Source organism: Antechinus flavipes, chromosome 3 (genome assembly GCF_016432865.1).
Source record: "Antechinus flavipes isolate AdamAnt ecotype Samford, QLD, Australia chromosome 3, AdamAnt_v2, whole genome shotgun sequence".
NCBI lineage: Eukaryota > Metazoa > Chordata > Mammalia > Dasyuromorphia > Dasyuridae > Antechinus > Antechinus flavipes.
The window spans coordinates 519,367,349-519,394,985 of NC_067400.1; the positions used below are offsets into that span (position 1 = coordinate 519,367,349).

Genomic DNA, 27,637 nt, shown 5'->3' on the forward strand with positions numbered 1-27,637 from the left:
GAGAGAGAGAGGGAGGAAGAGAGAGAGAGAGAGAGGGAGGAAGAGAGAGAGAGAGGGAGGAAGAGAGAGAGAGAGAGAGGGAGGAAGAGAGAGAGAGAGAGGGAAGAGAGAGAGAGAGGGAGGAAGAAGAGAGAGAGGGAGGGGGAAGAGAGAGAGGGAGAGGAATAGAGAGAGAGGGGAAGAGAGAGAGGGAAAGAGAGAAAGAGAGAGAAAGAGGGGGGGGGGGGAAGAGAGAAAGAGGGAGGAAGAGAGAGAGAGAGAAAAACAGACAGACACACCTAGAGAGAGACACACACACAGTACTGTGCTGGGTATGTATCTGGGCGTGACCATAACTGTATTTGAAAATGTGTGTACCAATGGGTGTATGTTTATGACCATGTAAGACTGTGTGACTGTGGGAGTATCTGTACCTGGGTATGTCTGTGAATTTGTGTTTCTGTGCAAGAATAATAGTAACTTCCAATTTTATGCTACTTGGAGGTTTCTGCCAATTACTTTTTTTCTTGTGACCTGGAAGGGTAAAAAGTGAGAGAGTTAATATCCCTGTTTGACAGGGGGAGGAAATGGAACCTGGGACAGATTAAGTGATTTCAGATGAAATCTGAATTTGGGTTTCCTGATTCCAAGATGACTTGGATTGAAATTTAGTTTCAGAGACATAGAATTTCAAAATTTCCGTATAGGTAAAATGGAAATCAAAATATATTTCTTACCTAACTCACTGAGTTGTTGTCATGAAGTGCTTTGTAAACCTTATAGTGTTTATGTGAATTACTGTTAACAGGAGTTCCTGCTAGAACATATTGGACAAGTAGTATTTCTGTCTTTGCTTAAAGACCTCAAAGGATGGGAAGTCCGTCACTCCCACTCATCTGGGTAAGATAAGTCTCTGAGGATTCCTTTTAATTCTGAGATTTTATAATCAGTAACTTTTCTGCACCTGTTACCTTGGGACAGATCTAATTGTCAGTAAGTTTTTCCTCATATCGAATCCAAATTGCCATCCTTCTTTCCTTGCTAGTGCTTTCAACTGATGTTTTTATGGCATGAACAAAGAAGTGGAGGCAGCCTGGCATAGTGGATGGAGAGCTGGCCTTGCACCCAGGAAGGTCTGGATTTAAGTTTTGCATCTACTACATCCTCTTCTGTAGCCCCAGACAAGTTATTTTACCTGTAGGCAATTCTCTGAGACTTGGACTTGAAGAGAAAGTACCTTCTTGCATTAATAAAGAGAAATTCTTCACTGGAAATTCCCCTAACCCAAAGAAATCATGATTTCAGTGCTTTTCCAGTGCATGATTTCGAAGCTTTTCCTTATCTTGGTTCCCTTTAGGAAAGAGAGATTCAGGAAGGGGTAGAGACTGGGATGGGGTGCCAGAATTTCCTGGGGAAATGATTGTTTTCAAGGCCTTTAGGAGTTTTGGTAAGAAGGATGTGCTAATTGCCAGCGATCCTTCTTTGTTGTTCCATAAAGCTGATGAGGCAGGAAGGCCACTTGCCAGCCTCTTGTTAGCCAAGGCTGAGTGTCTGTGTGTTCTTGGAAGTAATGGAAATGTATTTCTTTCTGAGAACCACCTCTTTTCCCATCCATTATCTCATTCTCTCCTTAGGGAAGAATTCAATTCAATTCAGTTCAGCTGTTGTGTATTGAATGCCTACTTGGTGGGAGGCAGTGCTGTAGGAGTGGAGGCATTTTATATTGTAAAGGGTCTATGATCCTACTGATATGAATCCCCCTCCCCAGCCAAGTCTTCAGGCCACAGCCCACCTGTGTCTCCTTATCCAGGGTGACTCTTGTCCTCATCCTCCCAGAAAAGGGTCCCATCAATATTCTAAGGGTTATTCTCTCAATGTCGTACTATTGCATGGATTTCCATGGATACCAGTGGAAAAGAGGGCTGCCTATTGGTTATTCCTTGCTTTGACCCATCCACCTCTTTTACAAGTCATACATCTCTCTGGGAGATTGTGTGAAATAAAGAAAAGGGTGCTCTTTTTGGAGTCAGGGACCTGGGTTCAAATTCTCTCTCTGCTATTTACTATCCTATTTGTGTAATTTTGAGCAGTTGAATTCACTTTCTAGTCCTCAATTTTCTTAGTTGTAAAAGGGAGGAAGAAGAGCATGTTTTTCCTTCTAATTTTGAATCTAAGATCCCTTACACAGTTGGGCAGTTCTTGACTTAATGAGGTAAAAGGAGCTATCCAGGAGCTTACCTGGATGCTCATTTCCTTAAAATTGCTCTGATTGTTAGGAAGGTTTTCCAAAAAGCCCTACTCTCCCTGCCCCCACCCCATTGATATAAATTGTGTTATATTAGAGCTAGAGAATTCTTTTCCCTTTATTTCACATATGAAGAAACTGAGGTCCAGAAACCACAGATCTAGAGCAGGAAGGACCTCAGTGGCTATTTAGATCCAATTCTTTCATTTTATAGATGAGGTATCTTGAGGTTTAAGAAGTCACATAGATATGAAATATCAGAAAGGGGATTTGAGTCCAGGTTTTCTGAATCCACTCTTTCCACTAGTTTCTCTTTGGAGCCACATGGAGCAAATCTGCTTTCCCTGTCCCCTGATATCCCTTCAGATATTTGAAGGAAGCCATTGTGTTCTCCATTAAGACTTTGGAACCATAGGGCCTAGTTCTCAAAGGGATCTTGGAGACCATCATTTTAGAGTGAAAAAAATAAAATCCACTGGGGACTGATGACTTATCCAATATCACACAGTAAATAGAAGAGCTGTGTTTCATATTCGGCTCCTCTGATTCTCAATTAGTACTCTTTCCACTGTGCCATGCTCTCTATCAAGTTAGACCACCCCAGTCTCCACAAGCCATTCTCACTGGACATGATTTATTTCCAGCTCTAAGATATGAGTCCCTGATTCTTGCCTGGAGTGATTGATTACAGGGCTCAGCCCTTTTTGTCCAGAGGAGGATGGGGAGCCCGACCTACTAGGACCTAATTTCTTTGCCCTTGAGAACAAGAGGAATTGATTAAAAAAAAATATTTGAATCTTTTCAATCAAGTGCCCCTTGAGTATTAATCTTGGTTGTTTGTTTATGCCTCTGCTAAAGCTGGAGCATCATCTCCTAGGCTGCCCGAGGCTGTCTCTAACAGGCCAGACTATGGGGCTGAACTGCATGGGTTCAGACTCAAGCTGCTTCTTTCCCTGCCTGGGTAAGGACCCCCTGGGAATCCTTCCATATCTCATAGCCTCCATCCTGTAGCTCCCTGGGGGGATGTCATCCCTTGAAGGAGATCTGCTGCTTATTTTCCTTCTGGCTACCTTCTGGGTAGTAGAACTGCTTTCCCTCTTGGGTCAGAAACAGAGCTTCTGTTAGGGATTTAGAGGAGAAAACTGGAATCCAGCTTCCTCATCTGCAAGATGCTAGAAATGGGGAAGCCCAGAGAACTGGGTTCACTTTCCTGAGCTCACATCATACAAGTAATAAGAGACTGAATTTGAACTCATACTATTGGACTCGAAGGTAAATTCTCTTTCCACCCTACTGAATGCACTGCCATGCTTTGTCTGCCATCACCTAGCCAAAGTGTTCTGTGCAAAACATCCTGAGCTTGGAGCCTAGAGTCCAGGGTGGAGTCTTGGCTGTATCAGCCCAGCAAGCTGAACTTTGTGTTTTAATTTCCTTTTCTTTGAAATGAGTTTGATAATCCTCTTGGTACTGTCTCCTCCACAGGTTTATTGTGGGAAGTGTACTTTGTAAAACCTAAAAGGGTTATTGTAGGATGTTATTATTGTCTGATTCACTCTCTGGTCTCAGACTGCAGACTCCTAACCTCACAGGTGCTATCACCCTCATAATGTTGCAGTTAGGACCAAGAAATACGATATCCTTTGTAAACTGTAGGAGCATCATATAAGTGTCACTTATTTTTGTTATTTCTCTCTGTAGAAAGAGCTCAAAAGTCTAATAACCCCTTTGATTTATAAGGGACTTTAGAGATTATCCAGGTTAGAGATTCTTAACCTTTCTTGAGTCATGGATTCCTTGCCAGTCTGAGGGAGCCTGCAGATCCTCACTTTGGAAAAAATGTTTCTGAATTCACCAAATAAAATACATAGGATTACAAAGAAAAATAATTATGTAGAAATACTTTTATCAAACTATATCAAAAACATAAAAAAATTTCTATACTCTAAAGTTAGAAACTCTTGACCTCGTCTGACTCACAGAAGAAAATACTAAGAGCTCTAGATGGGAAAAGATGTACTGAGGTCATGGCAGAATGGGGCCTACAGTTGAGTATTCCTGCTTGGTAGGTCTTTTTGTTTCTCTGTCATTATAGTTCAGAATCTGACCGCAATCTGACTCATGGCAACTAAATTAGGGATGGAGGAGATTGTCAAGATAGGAGATCGTTTTAGTGGGAGAGAATAAAATTCTGAGCTAGGATAGACATTGTGAGTCTGGATTCTTAGAATCAATAAACTTTGATCAAGATATGGGAGATGAAGCAAAGGGAAAAGTTGGAGTTGACTCAGAGGTTCAAGCTCTGCATGACTAAGTGGATGCTTAGGTCATCATTAGAAATAGGGAAGCTAGGGAGTGGGGACATTTTGGAGGAGAAGATGAATTCAGTTTTGGACTTGGGAGTCTGAGGTTTGGGTAGCATGCCTTGTTGAAATTTATCTGACCAGTTGTCACTGGAAGAACCAGATAGGAAGAGCTTGCCATTGGAGATGTCAATCTAAGAATCCCTTACATTGGTTAAATTTCAATTCATCTCAGGAAACATTTAGGGAGAAGCTGGGAGGAAGAAAAGCAGCTCATAGTCTAGGGGGGACATTATGGCATAATAGAGTTCTGGTTCTGGAATTAAGGAGATGTGAAGTCAAATCCCAACCTAGACATTTAGAATTTCTATGTCTCTGGATAGGTCACTGAAATTCTTATCTGCCTCTGCTTATTTGTAAAAAGGAAGTAACAATAGCAACTGCTTCACAAAATTATTGTTGAGGCCAAATGAAGATTATGTGTTCGACATGATTTAAAAAGCTATGAATATTTTCTATTTATTTAAGAGATGAGGTACATATGAAATATATAACAAAATAATGAAGCTAGACTATCAGAGTGCTATATGAAGTTTGAGGAGAGGAAGATCATTACCGAGCTGGAGGACCTGATGAAGCTCCCTGGAGGAGGCAGTATTTGAATTGGGCTTTAAGAGATGAACAGAAAAATGCAACTCAAAACTTCTTCATGCTTATGTAGTAAATATAGCTACGGGGAAGCCCTATTCCGTCCTGTGCCATAGGGACTGCTTGGATCCTTGTCTTAATTGGAAGATTAAACTCTGAGGAAGGGTTCTTATCCTAAAAACCATGAACTTTTTTTTAAGCAAAAAAAGTAAGTATAATTGGTTTCCTTTATAATTCCATATAATATATGGTCAGCTAGGTGGTTCAGTGGATAGAGCGCCTGGCCAGGAGACAGATGGACCTCAGACATTCACTAGCTCTGTGTCTCTGGGCAAGTCATTAACCCTACTGGCCCCAGTTTTGACATCTGTAAAATGACTAAAGAGGAAAATTGCAAACGCCTCTGGTATCTTTGCCAAGAAAATCCCAAATGAAGTCGGGAAGAGCTGATCACAACCAATTGATTAAATGACAGCAAATGATCCTATGTTTATTCATTTAAAAACATGATCTGAGAAGAGTTACATAGATTTCCTCAAACTGCCAAAAGGGTTCATGATATAAAAAAGTGAGTAATTCCTTTCTACAGATTATTTTGCTGTGAGTTACTTAGTTGCCTGGTCTGTACCATGGCAACTAAGTGGGCAGAATGCTGACTCCTAGACCTGAGTTCAGATTCTGCCTCAGACTCTCACTAACTATAAGCCACTGGTCTTGGTCTCATCTACACAATGAGAGGTTTGGATGAGATGGCCTTCGAAGTCCTTTTGCTTCTAAATCTATGATTTGATCTCTTCACCCCTCCCCACTCCTCAGCAGGGTGAGGCAGAACTCATAAAAAGATTGGCAAAGTATTTTGTGGATCAATGCTAAGTCATGGTGGGTCAGCAGGGCCATCTTTAGCAGAAGATGCATTTAGCAGTAGCTGCCTGGAATGGGGACCGGGCAAAAAGCCATGGGGATGAGCCTGATCCGGGACGTGGGCCTGGATCGCTTATACACAGACTCTGTTTACCAACATCTTAGGGTAGGTCCTGAGTTTTTCAGAAGAGTCTGAATCATCGAGTCTAAGCCAAGGCATCTGAGCATCATCATCATCTTGGAGGCTCTAAGCATCATTCTGGATCCTCAGATGTGGCAGGACCTTGGGAGAGCAGCCATTCTGAGGGTCCCTGAAATGGAGCTAAAGGAGAGGGAGACCTTGGGCTTCTTGGTCCTTAGCCACTTCAGCTCAAATGAGGGAAGTTAGAGTATTTACTTGGAAAGTTGTATGGCTTTACTAGAGACCCTTAAGAGTATGACCAGGATATAATTGGATTGTGGAGAGGGCAGGCTACGTCGGGAGGATAGATAGAGTACATAAAAGGTCTCTGAGGTCTTTTCTAATTCCAAAGTTAGCAACCTCTTACTTAGTCCAATTCCCTCTTTAAAAAAAAAAAAAGATTGTAATTTTTTTCTGTTAAGAAAAGATATTTTTGGCCCTCTGATCTCTCCCTTCCCCCAAATTGGGGGTGGGATGACAAAAAGAAAGACAAAGATCTTGAAATAAGTATGCATAATTGAGCAAAGTGGGAACTCACTTTGGCCAGGTCCAAAAAGAGCCCATTCTGTAAGTGGTCAATCAGCCTGCAAGTGGTCATTCAGCCTTTTCTTGAAGATAAGGAGGAGGAGATCTCACTGCCCCCTGGGGCAGCCCAGTCTGCTTTGGAACAATTAAGATATGTTTCCTTTTATGAAACCTCATGATGGCTTCCTCCCATTGCTTCTGGTCCCGGTCTCTGGGGCCAAATTGTACAAGTCGGCTCTCTCTTTCACATGTTGTTGTTCAGTCACATCTGACTCTTTGCGACCCTAATCTTCCACATGACAGCTTTGCAAATAATTGAAGACAGCTATCATGTCCCCCAGAGACTTCTCTCTTCATCCTTTGCCCTCTTCCCTTCTCCCCTAACAGATGCCTAGGAAAAGATGGAATTTTCCCTGCCCTGGAGCAGAGCCTCCCTTCCCCTTCCTCTTAGGAAGCAGGATGGGTATTGGCTGTGACACCTAAAAATTAGCTCTTGTAAGCCATGGAGTCAGGGTGGGGGAGTGTCATAGTCAGGTGAGAGAGGCTGATGCTCTATCCTTTAGGAAGATGTGAGTCAGGTCGGTGTGACTGGCTCCCTAGTGATACACTATCCCCAAGGCTGATGCTTTTGTAGTCATGTTGCCTTTGTCCCCTCGCAGGCCTGAAGCCATGGTGGTCAGAGGCAGACTGAGAAAGGTAGGAGGGACCTGAAAGGGACCGTCCCCCATTGGAGGGGAGGTAGGATGCTTAGGACCTTCCTGGACTTAAAGGGAACCTCAGAAAAGAATCGACAGCCCATGTGGCAAAGTGTGGGCTGTTGATGGTTGGCCTGTTGAAAGAAATGCTCTCTAGCTTAATTGGAGACAGGCAAACTTACAAGGAAGAATTTAGTTCAGTCATTTTTCAGATGTGTCTAATGAACTCTTTATCACCCCTTTGGGGGCTTCTTGGTAAAGATACTGGAGTGGTTTGCTTTTTCCAATTCATTTTACAGATGAGAAAACTGAGGCAAACAGAGTTAAATGACTTGTCCAGAGTCACATGTCTAGTAAGTGCTAGGGTTAAAAAAATTCTTCTTCTCAAGAAGATGATATTCTATGGAGGGAGATAACATGTATATGCAGATATATACAAAGTAGATACAAGATGATTTTGGAGGGGAAGGCAATATCAACTTGTGGGATCAGGAAAGTCCTTAATCAGTTAATCCATTACCAAGCATTTGTACTGTACTAAGCACTGGGAATACAAAGATGAAAAGGACACACAATTCCTGCCCCCAGAGAGCTTATGTTTTGATGGGGCAAACAACACGTACATGGATGGAATAGAGACGACAAGCATTTATTAATCCCTTACTATGTGCCAGGCCAGGTATTCTATCCACTCTGCCACCTAACTGCCCCATAAGGAAGAAGAGACAGGATATATTTGGGTCATAGTAAGATGAAAGATATAATTGGAGTATGGAGAGGACAGGCTACATAGAATTGGAGCCTTATGATGTGTGGGAATGATATTTTCAGGTATCTGTGGGAGGACAGAGTCTATTATGGTACTTCAGGAAGTTCCCCCTGATGTAGCTCATTGAGCCACTGACCTCTCTTTTCTCTCTTTCAATGGTACCCCAGGCATCTGGGCAGCTCAGGGATAGTCCTCAGGTTGTCCTCCAGGGAAGGAGATGGCCTGTCACTCAGGCACATGTGATTAGTTTCCTATCTCTCTTGTCCAAAGAATCGAGGAACCAATTCACAACATTATTTGGGGCATAAAAAACTCCAGGAAAGAAAGTGGATTATAAAGCCGAGAAGCACCAAATCACACAGAATTTGAGAACTGGAAGGTACCTCAGTGGCCATCCAGACCAACTGGTACCTCAAGGGAATTCCCACTACTACATGATGCTCACAAATGGTCATGGAGCCTCTGCTAATAGTCCTCTGAGAAAGGGCAGTCTGCCACCCCTTTTCACTTTGGGATGGCTTGAATTATTAGGAAATTTTTTTCTGCTGTCAAGCCTAAACTGGTTTCTTCTACCCCAGCGCTCCTGTTTCTGCCACTTAGGCCAAATGTGATAAATATAATCCCCCTGTTCCATGATTAAGTGTGTGAAGGTAGCAGTTGTTCACTTAGTGACTCTAACTCTTTAGTTCAGTCATTTTTCAGTTGTGACTAGCTAACTCTTTGTGACCCCATTTGGGGTTTTCTTAGCAAATATAGTGGAGTGATTTGCCATTTCCTTCTCCAACTCATTTCACAGATGAGGAAACTGAGGTAAATAGAGTGAAATGACTCCCACAGCTAATATGTGTCTGAGGCCAGATTTCAGCTTAGAAAGATGTCTTCCTAATGTCCTTTTCTGATCTTCTGTCCTTCATCTTATTCTCTCCAGATTCTAAATGTCTCCAGAGGTAGTTGGCAGTACAGTCTCAGTTGTAAAATGGGGATAATAACAGCTATCTTGTTATGAAAATCAAATAAGATAATATTTGTAAGTGCAAAGCACAGAGTAAGCACTATATAAATGCTTATGGACTGAAAAATCAGAGGGTTTTTTTTTCTTCGGAGTCACCCTTGGAGGAGACATACCCTCTACCTGCAGAGGTGGAGAATGGGTATAAGAAGAAAAGAGAGCTTCAGTGCGTAGAGAGAAAAGCCTGGCACCAGAGAGAAACTGTGATACCCAAGTTCCTAGCACAGTGCCTGGCACATAGAAAGCATTTAATAAATGTTACTGAATTGGTCTCGTAGACCATAGAAAGTTATACTACTCTGAGGCTTTGAGTCCGGATGTCAAATCCTCCAGAGCAAATGAACACAGTGCCTTCAGAGACCCTAAGTGTGAGGAATGTGTGTGGGATGGGGTAGGAATAGAAATGTGCTGCGTGGTCAATCAGAGAATCAATCAGTAAGCCTTTAGTAAGCCCCTACTGTGTACCAAGCCTTATGCTTGATGCTAGGATCAAAAAAAGGGAAACAGGGCAGCTAGATGGTGCAGTGGATAGAGCACCAGCCCCAAAGTCAGGAGGACCTGAGTTCAAATCTGGTCTCAGACACTTAACACTTCCTGGCTGTGTGACCCTGGGCGAGTCACTTAACCCTAGTTGCCTCAGCAAAAAAAATAAAAAGTGAAACAATTCTTTCTTTCAAGAAGATTATATTCTGCAGGGGGAGACAGCACGTGTATGCGGATCTATCCAAGGTAACTACAAGATGATTTTGGTGGGGAAGGCTCTAACAGCTAGGGGGATCAGAAAAGACCTCAATCGATTAACCAAGTATTTGTTAAAGGCTAGGTTCTGTACTAAGCCCTGGGGATTAAAAGGACATGCAGTTCCTGCCCCCAGAGAGCCTACGTTTTGATGGGGCGGACAACATGTTCATAGATAGAATGGAGACAAGAAGCATTTATTATGTGCCAGGCCATATGCTGTGTGTTAGTGATACAGATAAAAGCAAAAAAAAAAAAAAAGGCCCTGCCTGCCCCGAGAGCGTACATTCGAGTGGGGAACGAGAGCACAGAAAAGGAGCTGACGGGGTCGGGGTCGGGGTGAAGGCCTCAGGTGCGGGGGCCATGGTTTGAAGGCCAGAAAGTCAGAAGCAAGCTTGACACAAGAATGGAGGCTCCTGCCCAGACTGGAGGCTCCAGAAGGAGCCCATTGGGGGAGAAGGGGAAGCTTGCAGAAGGCTGTTTCAGTCTGAGCAGGCTATAGGCACGGTGAGCTGTTCCAGGCTGAAGAGATATTTATAAGTGTATACACATGTATATGTATAAGTATGTATATATAGAATGTGTCCAATATGAATGCGAGGTGGTTAGTGAAGAGAGGATTCTAGCAGCTGCACAGGGAAGGATGCGCTTCGGCTGAGTCTGGGAGGGAAGCAGGAATTCCAAGGAGGAGGAAGAGGGGTTGCGTTCCTGGCATGCGGGGTAGGTGGGAGACAGGGTCATGTGGTCAGAGCAGCTAGCAGGAGGCCAATATGGTGGGATTGTAGAATGGGAGGAAGAGAAAATGTCCAAGAAATCTGGAAAGGGAGGGGCCAGAGGATCCTTGAGAAGATGCTCTGAGAGTATGGAATTCTTCCTGGTAGTTGGGGGCTAGCCGCAATGACCTCCCAAGACTGTGGATTCAGGAAGAAAAGGAAGAATTCTGGGTTGGGAAGAAGTAATCCTCCTTTTCTGCTTTTGTGGGATGGGGATCATCCAGACCTGGCCTGTGAGATGAATTTGCAGTTGTGACTCAGCCGCCAACCCACAAAGTAAAAATTTTATAAGGCCTTTTGACTCCAGGAGCCTCGAGGGTTTGTGCTTGGCCAGAAAAAAGAAAAGGTTTCTATAAGAAATCCAACTCTTCCCTTTCTGTGTACTTCCTCTACTCCCCCTAGGCTTTCTCTTTCCTTATTAGCCCCCAAAAATCTTCAGAAATATGGATCGTGGCTTGTGGTAAGTTTGGCCAAAGAAATAATTTAATGAACGAATGAATGGGGGAGAGATTGAGAAGGAGGGATTGTTCTTACTACTCAATGCCTTAGGGATCATCTGAATCAAGGAAGCTGGCCTTGAAGTGGAGCCCCTTTCCCTTAGTTTGCAAGATTTTATGGAAGCTTTGCCCTTTAAAAATAGGGTCATACATTGGGACCATCTTTTACTTATATAGAGATGGAGGTTGTTGGGTAGGCTTTGTGTAATTCAAAACTTATATTTTTATTTTTTTATGAATGTAAACATCAACAAACATGAACTTTTCAATATAGTTTTATTATTATTCATGAGCAATCAAATTTCTTTTTTTTTAAATTTTTATTTAATGATTACTTTATATTGACAACATTATCCCTTGCACTTGTTTCTTTTCCGATTTTTTTTCCCCTCCCTCCCTCTACCCCCTCCCCTAGATGGCAAGCAGTCCTTTATATGTTGGATATGTGAGCAATCAAATTTCTTCCTTACTCCATACTCCTCCATCTCATTCAAGAAACTCTCACTTGGAGGATGATTGGAAGGACTGGGAATCGGGTGACAAAACATCTAGCCATAGCTTTTGAGCTAGAAGGAGATAATGGGATCATTTTAGATCCACTCCTTTGTTTTACAGATGAGGACCTGAGGCTGCATAGGGAAGTATAAGTGATTTATTTGCCCATGGCCACATGATTCTATTCAAACCCAGATCTCTGCTGATTCTGTCTGATATGCTTTCTCCAAAATATCACCCACTCCTATTTGCCAATAACCACATGACCATGAACCACTTCCCTTGTCTGGTCCTGTCGCAAAGATCTCCTTTAGATCAGACATTGTATGGACTGAGGGCCCTTCTGGGTCTGGCATTCTATTGTTTCATTCTTTGTATTTATCCTGACATCTAGCATACAGTAAGTAGGAGCTTAATAAATGCTTATCTACGGATTGATTCGCTAGGCTCTAAAGTCCACCTCTGACATTCTGTGCTTCAAAGATGTTCCTAGCTCTGATATTCTCTGGTCGGCTCCTTTCAACCCTGACATTCCATATTCTCAAGTTCCTCTCCAAGGGCCCTCTCAGCTCTGTCTTGATCTGACCCCTTTGGATTTCTCTGATTCAGCACCATTTATATAGGATTTTGTGAGGAATGTTCCTTGCTGTAAACCCTAAAGCCCTGTATAAAAGTGAGTGATTATGACGATAATGGCGTGATTAGGAAGAAGTGATGTTTTTGTCGTCCTTAAAAACCTTATTGCCTCCCATCCAAATTCTAGTATTCAAAGCCCTTTTCTCTGTGGCCTGATTCTTTCCCTGAATGCTTGCTCCATTTTGGCCAGGCTGGGCTGACTGGGTCCCCAGCATGCACAGAATCAGTCCCTTCTCCATCGTATTTACTTGAGGAATTCCTCTGATCTCCATTATTTAATCATCAGGGACTTGCTGAAAAGGAACTTTTTTTTTTTATTGGTGGCCTTTGACCATGTCTTACAGCCTCTGAACATCTAGAATTGAGCAATGATTCAATGTGAAGAAAGAAGAACTTTTGCCTAAATAGGTTAGATGCTATGATGGGGGCATGGATTTTTTTCTTTAAAGAGAAAGGTGTCTTTTCCTCTAGGATAGATTATTAACCTCGCTCACATTTATGTAGTGGTTTTTTAATTTGCAAAAATAAGCAGTTGTTTAGTTAGTGACGCTAACTCTTTAGTTCAGTCATTTTTCAGTTGTGTCTAACTAACTCTTTGTGACCCCATTTGGGGTTTTCTTGGCAAAGAAGGAATGATTTGCCATTTCCTTCTCCAGCTCATTTTACAGAGGAGGAAACTGAGGTAGCGTGAAATGATTCCCACAGCTAATAAGTGTCTGAGGCTAGATTTCAACTTAGAAAGATGAGTCTTCCTAATTTCAGGCTTGGTGCTCTATCCACTGTGTCCCCGGCTGCCTCCCCAACAGACACCCAAACCCATGCAGTACCTGCATCTAGATATATACCATATAGTCCGTTCAGAAGCACAGGATTGGTTAAAGACACTAGGGATGGTTAGAGGAAAAAGCTTGTGTTTGGGTGGGGCATAAATGTTGTATTCAAGTCTTCCCTTGTCACGGGACAGTTATTTCTGCCCAGCCTGTTCCCAGAGGGCCACGCTAAGAACAGTGGGCCGAGCCACAGAATGCCCATGTAGGCTTGATGTAAAGAAAAGCTTTTTGCCCCTCGGAGCTGTCTAGATGTGGAATGAATGGCTCGCCTTAGGAGGTCATGGGTTCTGTTTGCTGAAATTCAAGGGGAGCCAAGGAAGCCGCTTAATGGGAAGGTCACAGTGGGCGTTCCTGCTCACACAGGGGTTGGTCAGGGTGAAGTCCCTTTAATTCTGAAATTACCAGATACTGAGAGAAGAATAAATGTGAGTAAAAATAGCCTCAACAAGCATGTACTGAATTTCTACTCTGGGCCAGGCCCTAGGTTTTGAAAGGTAGACAGATACCAAAAATGTCATGGCTTTTGCTCTCAAGAAAATTACATTCCAGCGGCAGACACTAGCACAAGGCAGGCTGGGCAATGGCTTGAATTCAGAAGATTTCAGGCCCAGGCCTAGGCCAGGGCTCCTTAGCTCTATGGTCTCTAAGTGAAGAGAATGTTGGACCTTGGAGTCTAGAAGACCTATATTGAAGTCCAACCTCAGCTATTTACTGGCTGTATGACCTTGGGCACACTTCACTGCTGTCTGCCTCAGTTTCCACATCTATAAAGTGGGGATAAATAAAGCACCCTCCCTTTGAGTTGTTGTGAAGATCAAATGTGATAATATCTAAAAAGTACTTTATTTCTTTTTTAATTTATTTTTTTAACATATGCAATTCTTCTATACATATTTCTACATTTATCCTGCTGCTCAAGAAAAATCAGATCAAAAAGGAAAAAAAGGGGGGAAAGAAAAAAAATTAAGCAAATAACAACAAAAAAAAGGTGAAAGTACTGTGTTATGATCCACATTCAATCCCTACAGTCCTGTCTGTGGATGCAGATGGCTTTCCCCATCACAAGTTATTGGAATTGGCCTTAATCACCTTGCTTTTGAAAAGAACCACATTCATCACAGCATCATATAATCTAGTTGCTGTGTACAATGTTCTCTTGGTTCTGCTCACTTTCCTTGACATCAGTTCATGTAAGTCTCCAGGCTTTTCTGAAATCATCCTGCTGATTCTTTCTTATAGAACAATAATATTTTATAATATTCATAAAACATAAATTATTCAGCCATTCTTCAACTGGTAGGCATCCCCTCACTTTCCAATTCCTTCCACTAAAAAAAGGGCTGCTACAAACATTTTTGCACAAGGATCCTTTTCCTTCTTTTATAATCTCTTTGAAACACAGACCCTCTAGAACTACAAAATACTTTTAAAACCTTTAAACCCTTGAGGAATTATAGACTTTAAGAGCAATTATGAAATGGAGACAATTTATACATGCTCCCCACTTTCTGTTGAGAGAAAAGCACTTGAAAACTTTAAAATGTTCTGGAAATATGGCTTTCTTCATCTTGATTAAAAACTTAGAAACCTCTTCCTATTGGACCTTCAAACTAGTCTCTTCCCTCTGCTGATTATCTCTAATTAAGTCTTGTTTCTATCTTTTTTTGTATGTGGTTGTTCACAGATTATCTCACCCCACTAGACTCTGAATTCCTAGAGAGCAAGGGGGCATCTTTTAGCTTTCTTTGTATCCTCATCAATTAGCATTGTGCCTTGCATACAGAAGGCATAAAATAAATGTTTGTGGACTGGCTGAGTTCTTAAGGAGGAGAGGTGACATTCTTTTCTTTTTTTTTAAATTTTTTTTTTTCTGGTTATACATGTACATTCATTTTTAAAAATACATTTCTTAAGAATCATGTTGGGAGAGAAAAACAGAATAAAAGGGAAAAACCATGAGAAGAAAAAACCAAAACTAAAGAAAAATGAAAAAAAAGTGAACCTAATGTGTTTTTTTTATTGTCTTTATAGTTCTCTCTCTGGATGTAGATGGTGTTTTCCACCCAAAGTTTATTGGGATTGCCTTGGATTACTGAATTGCTAAGAAGAACCAAGTCTTTCATACTTGATTATAGCACAATTTTACTGTTACTGTGTATACTGTATTTCTGATTCAGCTTGTTTCACCCAGCATCAATTCGTGTAAATCTTTCTAGGTCTTTCTAAAACCAGGTTGTTCATCATTTTTTTATAGACCAATGATATTTCATTCATATTCCATATACTATAATTTACCCAGCCATTCCCTAATTGATGGGCATCCATTCATTTTCCAGCTTCTAGCCACTACAAACAGGGCTGCCACAAACATTTTGGCACATACAGGTCCCTTTCCTTTCTTTAGTATCTCTTTGGGATATAAGCCTAATAGTAACACTGCTGGATCAAAGGGTATACACAGTTTGATAACCCTTTGGGTATAATTCCAGATTGCTCTCCAGAATGGTTGGATCCGTTCACAACTCCATCAACAATGTATCAGTGTCTCAGTTTTCCCACATCCCTAACATTCGTCATTATCTTTTCCTGTCATCTTACTGGCTGGAGATTTCAAGGAAGGCTTCATGGAAGAGAGATATCCCCTAATCCAGGCCTGGCTAGATAAGTAGGGAGTCAGCAATTCTGGAATTGGAGGGCCTAGATGCAAATCTTGGCTTTGCTGCTACTTAGCTTTGTCACTTCTCTCTGGGTCTCAGCTTTCTCCTCTCATCAAATAAGGGAATTTATACAAGGGGATCCCTAGGGTTTCTCCTAGCTGTAGACCCTGAGATTGGTCAGAGATTGGACGTGGTGGTGGGCAGGCAATGAATTGTAGGTATGGGAAATACCCAGCCTGGTTCTAGAAGGTGGAATGGAGAGTCATGAGTTACCCATTTGGTCATGAGCAGAGACCCTGGGTGTTGGTGGAGAATGATAATGACATCATCTCTTTATCAAAATGAGATTCACAAGGTGCCCTTCCCACTACAACCCCTCAGGGTAGGTCTGCACAAGGATTGTTATCTCCATTTCATTGAGGGGAAAACTGAGGCTCTAAGATGTCAGTTGAAATAGTGGTGGGACCATAGTTTGGAGACCCTTGAAGGACATGCTGGAGAGTTAGTTCCTTGAAATCCCTTCCTGAAAGAGCATTATGGGATATTGGAGATGAAAATAGAAGATAGTTTAGAAGCTCCACTCAGGGTAGAATATATAGAATTTGGCAGCTCAGAACTGAAAGGGACTTTAAAGATCAGGAATTCCCCTTACAACTTTCTAGATAAGATAGAGAGAGCAGGGATATTTGCTGACATTTATATACTAATTTGTTTTACAAAGAGCTTTACAAATATTATCCTAGCTGATCTTCACAACAAGCCTGAGAAGGTGATAGATTCTGTTATTATCTTCATTTTACAGTTGAGGAAACTAAGTCAGATCAAGGAGAATCACGTGCCCAGAGTCACACTAGCTAGCAGGGGTCTGAAGCTGAATTTAAGCAAAAGCTTCTTGACTCCAGGTCCTCTGTGCCACTCAGCTACCTATAATCCCTCAGTCTGATTTTTCACTTGCAAGTGGTGAAATGTGCATTTCAAGACATGGGGGAAATATGCAAAAAAAAAAGCCTATAATCTTTGCTTGAACTGTATAGGAACTATTTCACATTCCTATAAAGTTTTATAATGGTTATTAAAACTCTTTTCCTCATTTGGTCCTGTGATCATCACACTATCCTGGTGAAGGATGCAGGGTAGGGAATCGGGGAATCTCAGAGCTGGAGGGGACCAGTAGTGCAGGAATCACTTGGACTCTCCTCCTGGAATCTCCCCAGTGGGGGCTCTCTCCAGCCTGGACTTGAAGACCTCTGGCGCTGGGCCATCCATTCATTACCTTATTAGGCTATTCCCCAGCTCAGAAACTGTCAATAGACTCCCCATTGCCAACTACTAGAGTTTTAACTCCTGACTGTGACATTCAAGGTCTTTCACAAACTTACCCAAGCTTGTCTCAGAACGCTCTTCTTCAGGTTCTCAGCATTTTAGTCCAATGGAGTTACTTTCTGCCCAATCTACTGTCTCTGGTCCTCTGAGATGGACTTTTCTTAGAAGATAACTTTCTTCCGTCAAACTTTAATTCTGATGTGATCCCCTTCACTTGTTGGTTGGGGACTAGAATCTTGTTAGCCCAGAAGATAGAATGTCAGACTTGGAGTTCTAATCCTGTCCCAGAATTTACTGGCTGTGGGATCCTAGAAAGTCATCCGCATCTGTGAAATGGGTATAATAATAGCCCTTACCTTTCAAGTTGGTGTGAAGATCAATGAGATAATACATGTAAAGTACTTTGCACACTATAAAGCATTATATAAATGTTCATTATTATTGTTGTTATTGAATTTTTCCCTTATTGATCTTCTAAGTGAAAAGTTTCTTTCTCTTCCTATTCAAGTTTCTCTGGCTCTCTACTTATTCTCTTCAGATTTTACAGTGAAAAATGCCTCTGAAGTCAGAGGATGTGGGTTCAAATGCTACTTCCTCCTCTGTGACTCTGTAATTGACTATACCCCCACCTGCCTCAGTTTCCTCATTTGTAAAAATGGAGGGGTTAGACTAGATTACCTCTGAGGTCCCTTCCATCCTCTTAAGTCTGTGACTGTCATACTTATCTGTGTACGTGTCATTTCTTTCTTTTTGGAATATAAACAGGAAGTGGTCCCCTCCTTGGGTCTAGGAATTATGTGACTGACTTTCCAGCTCTCTATCCCCAGCACCATGCACACAATTGGTATTCAAAGAATAAACATTTCACTGAGTTGAATTCATTTTACAGAAGGCACTGAGGTTCAGAAGGGGTGGGAGTGGTCAGAGTCACTATCACACCTGAGCAGAGGTCCCAGGCTATGGAGGCAATCACCACTCCCTCCTTCCTTCCTTCTCCTCCCTCCTCCCTCCCTGGTTCTTCTCTCTGGCAAAGAGAAAGCAGGTCAAGTCTCACCCCTCTCCCTAAGTGGGGCACCCTAGGGGGTTAACACCAATCCCTGTTTGTTCCAGGCAGTGTTTCCAAAGCTACCACCTCCTTCGGATGCCTTCACTATTCTCTCCCTCCTGGAGAACTAGGTCAGAATCTAGGGCAACAAGTCCCCATAGAGAAAGAACCTGGAGGCCCAGGGGTGTCGGAGCCCGCAGCCGAAGTCTGAGATGACCTGGGGACCTTGGGGGAGCAGTGGGGTGACCATCTTCTTCCACAGGGCCTTCTGTCTGCCCTGCTTCTTAGTGGGGTTGGACTCCGACACGGCGGGCTTTCATGGGAAGATTCACAAGACTCCTAGTTTCTAGGCTTGGCTCTGCCGCTGATTCTCTGGGTGACCCCTGGAAGCTCTGATTTCCTCTCTACAAAATGGGCGTATATGTTTTAGACCAGAATATTTATTTCTAAGTTTCCTTAGAAAAATCTGTTTATCTTAGAGTTGTAGAAAATGAACAATAGAATTTTCTAGAATTATAGAACAGTAGGGTGCTGAAAATCAGCCTGGAATCAGGAAGACCATCTTCCTGAGATCAAATTTGGACTCAGACATTTACTAGCTGTACGGCTCTGGTCAAGTCGCTTACTCCTGTTTGCCTCAGTTTCTTCATCTGTAAAATGAGCTGGGGAAGGAAATGTCAAACTATTTTTAGTATCATGGCTGAAAAACAACCAAGTAACCACAAGATATTTGTAGAATCTAGAAAATTGGATCCAAGGATCTTAGAACTAGAATCCTAAAGGACTCCAAGTCTACTTCTCATTCATACTCCTGACATAGGGGTCTCCTCCACAATTTCCTTGATGGGGAAATCATCCAGACTCTGCTCTGCCCAAAGTCTCACAGTTATAAATGCCAGAGGGACCTTTCTGGCTGCAAAGCCAGGGTTCTCCCTACTTACTATACCACATTTGTCTCAAACATTATAGGGTCAGATGATAAGGAGACCCTAAGCCCCATTTCCCAGCATCAGCAGGGAAGGCGAGGGGGCACCCTAGTGAATTTGAGAAAAAACCTCACTGTGGTGATTATGTTGATTCTTATCCTCAGAATATCAAAATTGGGAAGGACTTTGGAAATGCTAAAGTCCTAGCTGCGGGACCGACATGGGGAAAGACCCCTCTGAAGGGCTTCTCAGCCAGTTCTCTTAGTTCCCAGCCTGAAAGGACTCTCTGACTTCCTCCTAGGCAGAAGGCCGCATTTGTGCGCAGTGCAGGCTGCAGAAGCCCCTCGTCAGGCCCAGAGCCAGCTCTGGAGCCGTCTCTCCTGAGGGATTCACACATCCTCTCTTTGTTTCTCACTTTCAGTGACGATCTCGCCAGCTTACCTCGCCAGGGCATCTTCGCGGCCCAAACAGGATATTAATAAATATTTATGTGGAGATGGAAGTACCGAGATAATTCTGGGGTGGGGAGGAGGGCAGTGTTTGTCTCTTACACAGAGCGTTCCTGAGCCCCCCTTTCCCTCCTGTGCTGTGTATGCAGGTGCCTGTGCACTTGCGTGGTATCTCTACGGACCTGTGTGTATTGTGAGGGAACATACGTGTGCATGTGTGTGGTTTTTGGTGTGCACTGGGCCTGCAGCTTCCCTGATGGGAGGAGGTGCAGGTGAGGAAACCTGCTCTCACGGGGAGATCAGTGTGGCTCTGCAACATTATGGCTGATGGAGAACAAACCTCATTTTGTGGAAATAGGTGGTCCCCTATCTGTTCTCTGCTGTTGGTCCTTTTCCAAGAATGACTCTGGGGTGTGGGTCACGTTGTCCAGCCTTCCCGTTCAACAAATGAACAACCTGGGACTAAGAGAAGATGAGGGTCTCGCCCAGCCGGGGTACCCAGATCTCCCTTCTTGGAAGCCAATTCTCCACTACAGACAGTGTGTGCTTATTCACTGGAGTCGTGCATAGGATTTAGAACCAGAAATGAACCTTAGACACCATGCCCTCCAAAGCCCTCGATTTACAAATGGTGAGGCTGCAGCCCAGGGAAGGAAAGCAATTTCCCCAAGGCCAACAAAGTGGCCGGGCCAAGACTCGAACCCAGAACTTTGGCCGAGCTTTGCCTGTACCGGGTACTGAGCATCCCAGGATGCAGTTTCCAGGGCCCTGGCATCCTTCCCTTGTGAGCTCCGAGGCTTCTTTGCTTCCCAGCCCTCCGAGATTCAGGTTGGCTTAACGAGCGTTTTTGTGGTTGCCTTGTTTATTGAGGGCCCTTTAGCATCTAGCACAACTGTCATTTTACAGAAGAGGAAACTGAGGCCCCGGGGGATAAAGTGGCTTGCCCAGCTCCTTCGGCTGGGGCTCGAGCCCACGCCTCCTGACTCCAGAGGCAATGTCCCCAGCGTATGCCGCCTCCGTATGGGTACGTCATGCACGCATGTTTGCACATGTGTGTGCTTGGGAGGGCGCGCTGCGTGAGGGTGGGTGCATGCTGGTGTGTCCATCGGCATGGCGCGTGTTGCCCACTGTCTGCCCTTCTGGCCCAGCCGTGTCTGGGAGGCTTTGCTCATCAGGGTGGCTCCTCTCACTCTGCAACCCTCCACTCGCCCTCCGCCCTCACTCTGGCCTTCAGCCCTCCTGCTTGGATTAATTTAAAATTTTTTTGTTTTATTTTGGAGGCAAAAGGCATAAAATGACTTGTTCAGTAAGTGTGTGAGGCTGATTCCAGGCCTGTGGCCCCTAACTGCCCCCTCTTGCTTTTATTATTACAACAGTTTTGTAACTAGGTTCTTGGCTTCCTGTCTTTGCTTTCCCTAAAGTACCTTTCACACAACTGCCAAAATCACAGGAGACAGAGCTCTGGACCTGGAGTCAGGAAGACCAGAGTTCTAATCTGCCCTTGGACACACTAGCTGTGTGACCTGGGGCAAATTCCTGTCCTCTTAATGCCTCAGTTTCTGAGGATAATAATAATAACAATAATAATAATATCTGCTTCCCAGAGTTAGTATAAAGATAAAATAATATTTACCAAGTGCTTTGCAAACTCTAAAGCATTTTTTATATATGCTACGCCTTTGTTGCTGTTGTTATTATTAATAAGTATGGTACTCCAGCTCAAAAACCTATATATCCCTCTTACCTCTGGGATGAAGTATAAGCCCCTCAGCTTCCCAGTATGTCTGACTCCAGGCTAGCTCTCTAAGCTTATTTCACATGTTTCACGGATATAGAACTGGAAGGGCCATTAAAGGCATCGAATTCGACCCCTTATTTATAAAGGAGGAAACGGAGGCTTACTTAGGTAAGTGACTTGCCTCTGGCTAGTGTCTCTGGTGGGATTTGGGCAGTTGAGGAGTCAGTGTGGGTGCTCCCTGCTCTTGTAGTTGAGCCCATCTCCTCCCCATGGGCTTTGAGCTGCTCACTCCATCTCCCTTTGCCCAGGCTGCCCCCACAGCCAGGGTCCACTCGCCACCTCTGCAAACCAGGCTCATGGAGCACCTCCAACAGAAATCCCATCCTCGTCCCCTCCTGGTCGCTCCAGCTCCTATCTTGTAAAAAGATCTCTTTACTTGTTCGTGCTCCCAGATGCTCCTCCTCACACAATGAGAGCACTTTGAGGGAAGGGGAGGAAGGAGAAGGAGTTCTCTCAGAACTAGATGAGGTCTCAGAGGTGACCCAGCCAAACCCACAATGGACCAGGGATCCTATCTTCTCTATTCCCCTTGATCCATCATGGAGGTGGGACCGGCTGAAGGGCAGGATTGAGGGCATGAGAGTGGGGGGTTGTGGGGGAATCCTTCAGGTAACTAGGGGGCTCCAGTTTTTAAACAGGCTGTTAGATGCACAGAGTCCTCGCGTTTAATGAGCGCCCACAGTGTACTTAGTCTCAGCATTGAAACAGGATTCTTCCCAAGCCCTGAGCTGCAGTGCATGGAGTTCTGGGCCAGGAATCCAGAAGAACTGAGTTCAGATTCTATCTCAGATTCTCACTAGCTAACTGGGTAGCTCTGTGTTTATCACTTCACCTCTGTCTGCCTCAGTTTCTTTACCTCTGAAATGGGGATAATAATAGCAGCTACTTCCAAGGGTGGTGTGAGAATGGAATGAGATAATATTGAGGGGGCACTTAGCACAGTGCCTGGCATATAGTAGGCACTTAATAACTATGCTCATTTCCTTCCCTCCCTTCCCCCTCTGCTTGAAGCTCTCTAGTGACCAGGATCTCACAAGACAGCCCATTCCTGTAGGAAAAGCTCATTTTCTCAATTGTTGGGAAAGAGCCTTCCATTGTTGAAATGCTCTCTCTCCTCCTCTCTGCCTCCTGGGCTTCCTTCAAGTCTCAGCTAAAATCTCACCTTTTACAGAAGCCTTTTCCACTTCCCTTAATTCTAGGGCCTTCCTTCTGTTAGCTCTTTCCTATCAGTCTTGAATGGAACTTGTTTGTACATGTTTGCTTGCTTTCTGAACCCTAGTTGCTTTATGAACTCCTGGAGGACAGAAACCGATTTTGCCTTCCTTTGTATCCCAGTGCTTAGCACTTAGTAGGTGCTCAATAAATGTTTGTTGACTGACTGACTAAATTGGAGTAATTTGAAAAGTGAATTCCATGAGTCCATGCTAGGAGAGAGATGGCTAGATAGAAGTTGGTGTAAAAAGTCCCCAAGGATTGTCAGTGGATGGCATTTGCACTTGCCATCGGTTTAAGTGGGGCAGTGACAAAACAAAAGCCAATCCTATCCTCAGCTGAATGAATAAAGTTCTAGTGTCCAAAACAAGGGGGGGCATCAGTTCCCTTATCCCGTGCCCGGGTTGGGGCCCTTCTGGGGGGCCAGCTCGGTGGCCACATTTTGGGAAGGACATTGACAAACTTCAGCCTAATAGAAGGAGGGAGATGAGGGAGAGAAGGGGGGTTGGAGACCTGCCACTGCTAGGAGGGCTGGGGAAGTTAGTCTGAAAAGAGAAGATTTTGGGGCCGGAGGTGAAGGACAAATAAATACATCCATGAGAGCTGTTTTCAACTATCCAATCAATCAACTAATAACATTTATTAAGCATCCATTGTGTACCAGGCATCTCAGAACCTCATGAGGGAGAAAACAGCATGTGTGCAGAGAAGCATATGAATAGGATAAATTGGAAATAATTAACAGAGGACATCAGAGAGTGGCTTAAGGGTGGCCCTGTAAACAAAGGGTTAGACTTGTTCTGTTTGGTCCCAGGAGGCAGAAATGGGAGAGAGAGGGCAGTCAGGGAATCCGAATTCTGCTCAGGAAAGGACCCAAAGCCTTTCTAGCAAGCCGCCTGGAGGAAGTGAGGGGCTCCCCTTATTGGACTTGTCCAAGCAGGCTGCTGGGGGATTCCTACACCGCGTGGGAGGTGAGCCCATGTGCTCTGAGCATCCTCAGAACCCGCCATGGCGTGAAACTCAAGGAACTGGAGGCTTGTGCATTGCGTGGGCTTCTGGAGTTTCATGTCACTCAGATGTTTTTCTGGTGACATCAGGGCTTTTCTGGAATCATATGGAAGAGAAATCCAAGACAAGAAACAACTAGTGCAGGCTTCTCTCTGTCTCTCTGTTTCTGCTCCTCTCTCTCCCTCCTTGCTCCCATCTCTGTTTCTGTCTCTTTATCTTTGTCTCTCTGTTTCTGTCTCTGTGTATATGTCTCTCTCCCTCTTCCTCTCTCCCTCCTTCTCTTTCTCCCTTCCTTTCTTTCCTGCTCGCTCCCTCACTCTTTCCTCTCTCTCTTTCCTTCTGTCTTCCCCCTCTCTTTCCCTCTGTCTCCCCCTTCTCCCTTTCTCTTTTTCTCCCTCTCTTTCTCTCCCTCTGTCCCTCCCTTTCTTCTTCCCCCTTCCCCCATCTTTCTCTCTCTTTCCCTCCATCTCTCTCCCTCCCTTTCTCTCTCCTGCTCTCTCCCTCACTCTCTCTTCACTCTCCCTTTCCCTCTATCTCCTCCCTCTCTCGTACCTTCCTCTTTCTCTGACTCTTTCTTGTTCTCTCTCTCATCCCTCTCCTTTTTCTTGCTTTTCTTCTCTTTTTTCTATATTTTTCTTTTGTTGTTCACTTTCTTCGTACCTTCCTTCCAGTTTGTTTCATGCTATTGGCCATTTAATCCAGCTTTTTAGAGCTTTATTGATTTTTATGGGTACACTGAATAGAGACCTAGACCTGGAATCAAGAAGACTTAAGTTCAAATCTAGGCTCAGATGCTTACTAGCTATGTGACCGGAGGCATGTCCCTTACTCACTCCTAGCCCCACTTTCCTCATTTGGAAAGAGAGGATAATAATGGCACCCACTTCTTAAGAATTGTGAGGATCAAATGAGATATTTGTATCTTGAAGTGCTATATAAATAAATGCTAGTCATTATTGTTGTTGTTGCTATTGTTATTTTACTGAAGTCATTTCCTGGAATAGGGCTGCCCCTGGCGCATTGCCCCCCCCTTTACTCCCCAGTCTCTTCCCAGTGACAAAGAAAGATAATTAAACAATATCGTCTGGAAACAAACTGATAGTGTAAGCAACTTTGTTCAGCTGTAGTTCATCACTTCTGCTGAGAGGAGTGGAATAGGTTTCAACATCTGTTCTCTAAAACCATAATTGGTCCTTGTATTTGAGTTGTGTCCTCTCAGATTGCCTCTCGTGTTTTCATGTATGTTATCATACATGGAAGCAGCCTTTAGGCCCGGTAGATCACTGAGTGCTGACCTTGGACCCAGGAAGATTTGGATTTAAATCCTGCCTCCAATACTTCCTTAGCTCTAGGACCCTCCCAGCCTTGATGTCCTCATCTGTAAAATGGGGCTAATAATAATTTCTGCCGAACAGGATTATTGTTGAAAATCAAATTGGATAATAAATATAAAAGTGCTCTTTAAACCTCAAAGTATTACATAAATGCTAGTTGCTATTATTATTAGACAGCATATATATTGTTCTCCAAGTTCTTTCTGCTCTCTATGCCTGTTCATATTTTTCTGAGTTGTTCCTATTTGTAACTTCTCACCATTCAATACTGTTCTATTATATTTACATACTATGATTTGTTTAGCCATTTCTTAGTTGATGGGCAGTCAACTGTGTTTTCATTTTGTTACTACTGCAAAAAGTGTCTCTGTGTGTATCCTGGTAGATTTAGAAATTTCCTTTCTGTCTTTGACTGCCTTGGGTTTATGCCCAGTTTGTGGGATGGCGAGGTCCAGGCGCATAAAACCTTGGAGGGACTTCTCAAATAATTGCAAGTTGTTTTCCAAATGGTCTGACCAGTTTACTGCTCTTCCCACAGCACATTAGTGTTTGCATCTTCTCACATTCCCCTCCAGCGTTGACTATTTCTGCCTTTCATCATCTCTGCCAATTTGCTGGGTGTGAGGAGAAACCTCAGTTGTTTTAATCTGCATTTCATCATTCCATTCAATCCAGTTCAACAAACATCTGTTCATTTCATGAAATGGTCTGGGCCCTGTGCCTGAAGCAGGAGGCAGAAAGGACCTTTTGGGTGGAGAGGGAAAGGAAGGCCTTCAGGGCTGTTGAGTAGAAACATCCTGGACCCAGGAAACAGAAGATTAAGGGCTGGCCTACTCAGCCTCAGCCACTGACGTGCTGTGTGATTACTCACCTTTTCTGATCTCAGTTTACTTCTCTTGTCAAATGAGAAGGCAATTCTCTAATAAGGGGAACAAGAATTCTCTAACTCTTGGACAATCTGGTTTGCTTGACTGTGCATTTTGTTATAAGAGTTTTTTGTTTTTCTGTAGTAGAGGATGTAAGAAAGAAAGAAAAGAGATTTTGTTAAATGAAAAAAGAAATGAAACAAAAGAAAAGAAAAACATGATGTTTATATAACAAAATTTATAAGCAATTCAATTTAATTTTAGAACACTTAACACATATTCTCTTATTTTACTTTCATAACAATCCTGGGGTATAGGTACTATTATTAATCACATTTTTCAGGTGAGGAAACTGAGTTTCAGAGTAGTTAAGTATCTGCCCACGGTTACACAGCTAGCAACTGTCTGAAGCAAGATTTATTTTCATGTCCTTCTGACTCCTGGACCAGGATTGTATTTTCTGGGCCAACTATCTACCTAAATATCTTTTCAACAAGCCTATGTCCTCCTTCCTTCAGGTGGGCAGGGCTGCGCTTCACTTCCTTCATGCCCTGCTAACATATTATCCTTCTTTTCCCCTTTTTTACAGAGTGTTCAAGAAGGCAAGTCCAAATGGGAAGGTGAGTACAGTATATTAATCACCCTTTGCATTCATTTTCCTCTTTCTCACTGAATAATAATAATAATAAAATTTCCCTTCCCTCTCTATCTATCTCTCCCCACTGCCCTTAGCTTCTACCTGATTCCTATAAACTAGAAACAAATCTACATAGTAACCCATCTAAGAAAAAGAGTACACTAGGGCTAGAAGAAGGAATTATATCCCCTGTTCTCAGGGACAGTCTCCAGTCCAGGGGAATACTGATAAATATTTAACAACTAGTTTTCTGAGGAAAAAAAATGTAGCCCCAATATACTTTTAAGTGTGACCTGCTTTATTAAAATTTTCTCCATCACTTTCTTAAGTCAAGATAATCAGTAAAATAAGTCTTATTCCCGATGTGTGGCTTTCCCTCTTTGTCTTCCCCCTGCCCAAGCCAGACTACTGCTCACTACTGCCTTATTCTGAGAGAAGGCACTTTTAGAGGGCTCTGTTCAGAAGAAGGTTCAAGCTTGTCCCAAGGATCTCAAGGAGTGGATACACTCAGTTTTTGGAAGCTCCATCCCCAACGGTTCTGCGCTTCAGAATCTCCATTTACTCCTTTCCCTGTTTCCTGGGGAGCTATACTGCTTGCTAGTCTTGAGAGAGGGACAGCGAGGGCAGAGTTTGGCAGGAGGCTCGGGGGAGAGGGAAGAATGGGCTAGAAGGAGCCATGAATTGGGAGGAGGGGATTTAGTCCTAGTTTTCCCTCTGACTTTGGGAGGGTCACTGTTCTCAGTTGTAAAACAAAGGGCTTGGATGGGGGAATCTCCAAGCTTCCTTTCGGCTCCAAGGGCTGAGAGCCAAAGGGTCTCCACAGCTGGTTTAGGATTTGGTGAGGACCCCCAGGAAGCTGCCCTTCTTGGCCCACCTCTAACTCTCTCATTGTCTCTTCCCCAGCTCACTGTCTACTTGGGAAAGAGAGACTTTGTCGACCACATCGATATCGTCGACCCCGTCGGTAAATCCCTGTTGGTTGGGGTTGGGGGGATGGAGACATGAGCAGGGAGGAAGGAGCCACTCCCAGAAAGATGAGGATCAGAGACAGTAGGTGGTCATCCTCAGAGTCTCTTAGGCCTCCATGTCAGGCCCGGGACTCTGCTGAGACCAACGTAGGAGGAAAGGAAAGGTCTCGTGCAGCTGAGGGCAGGCAACAGAAAAGATTCCCTGGGAGCACGGGGCTTCATGACGGCTGCCT

The 27,637-nt window shown here is 43.6% G+C and overlaps 1 protein-coding gene across 8 annotated transcripts in view; it reads left to right on the forward strand.

Annotated features, from left to right (window-relative positions):
* The window catches only part of ARRB1 (arrestin beta 1), a 179,496-nt gene that overhangs the window by 61,831 nt on the left and 90,028 nt on the right, over positions 1-27,637 (forward strand). For all 8 annotated transcript variants that reach the window (XM_051987096.1, XM_051987102.1, XM_051987100.1 and 5 more), the window contains 2 exons: positions 26,389-26,419; positions 27,340-27,400. In XM_051987096.1, the coding sequence (XP_051843056.1) occupies positions 26,389-26,419; positions 27,340-27,400 (92 nt within the window). The remainder of the gene's footprint in view (positions 1-26,388; positions 26,420-27,339; positions 27,401-27,637) is intronic.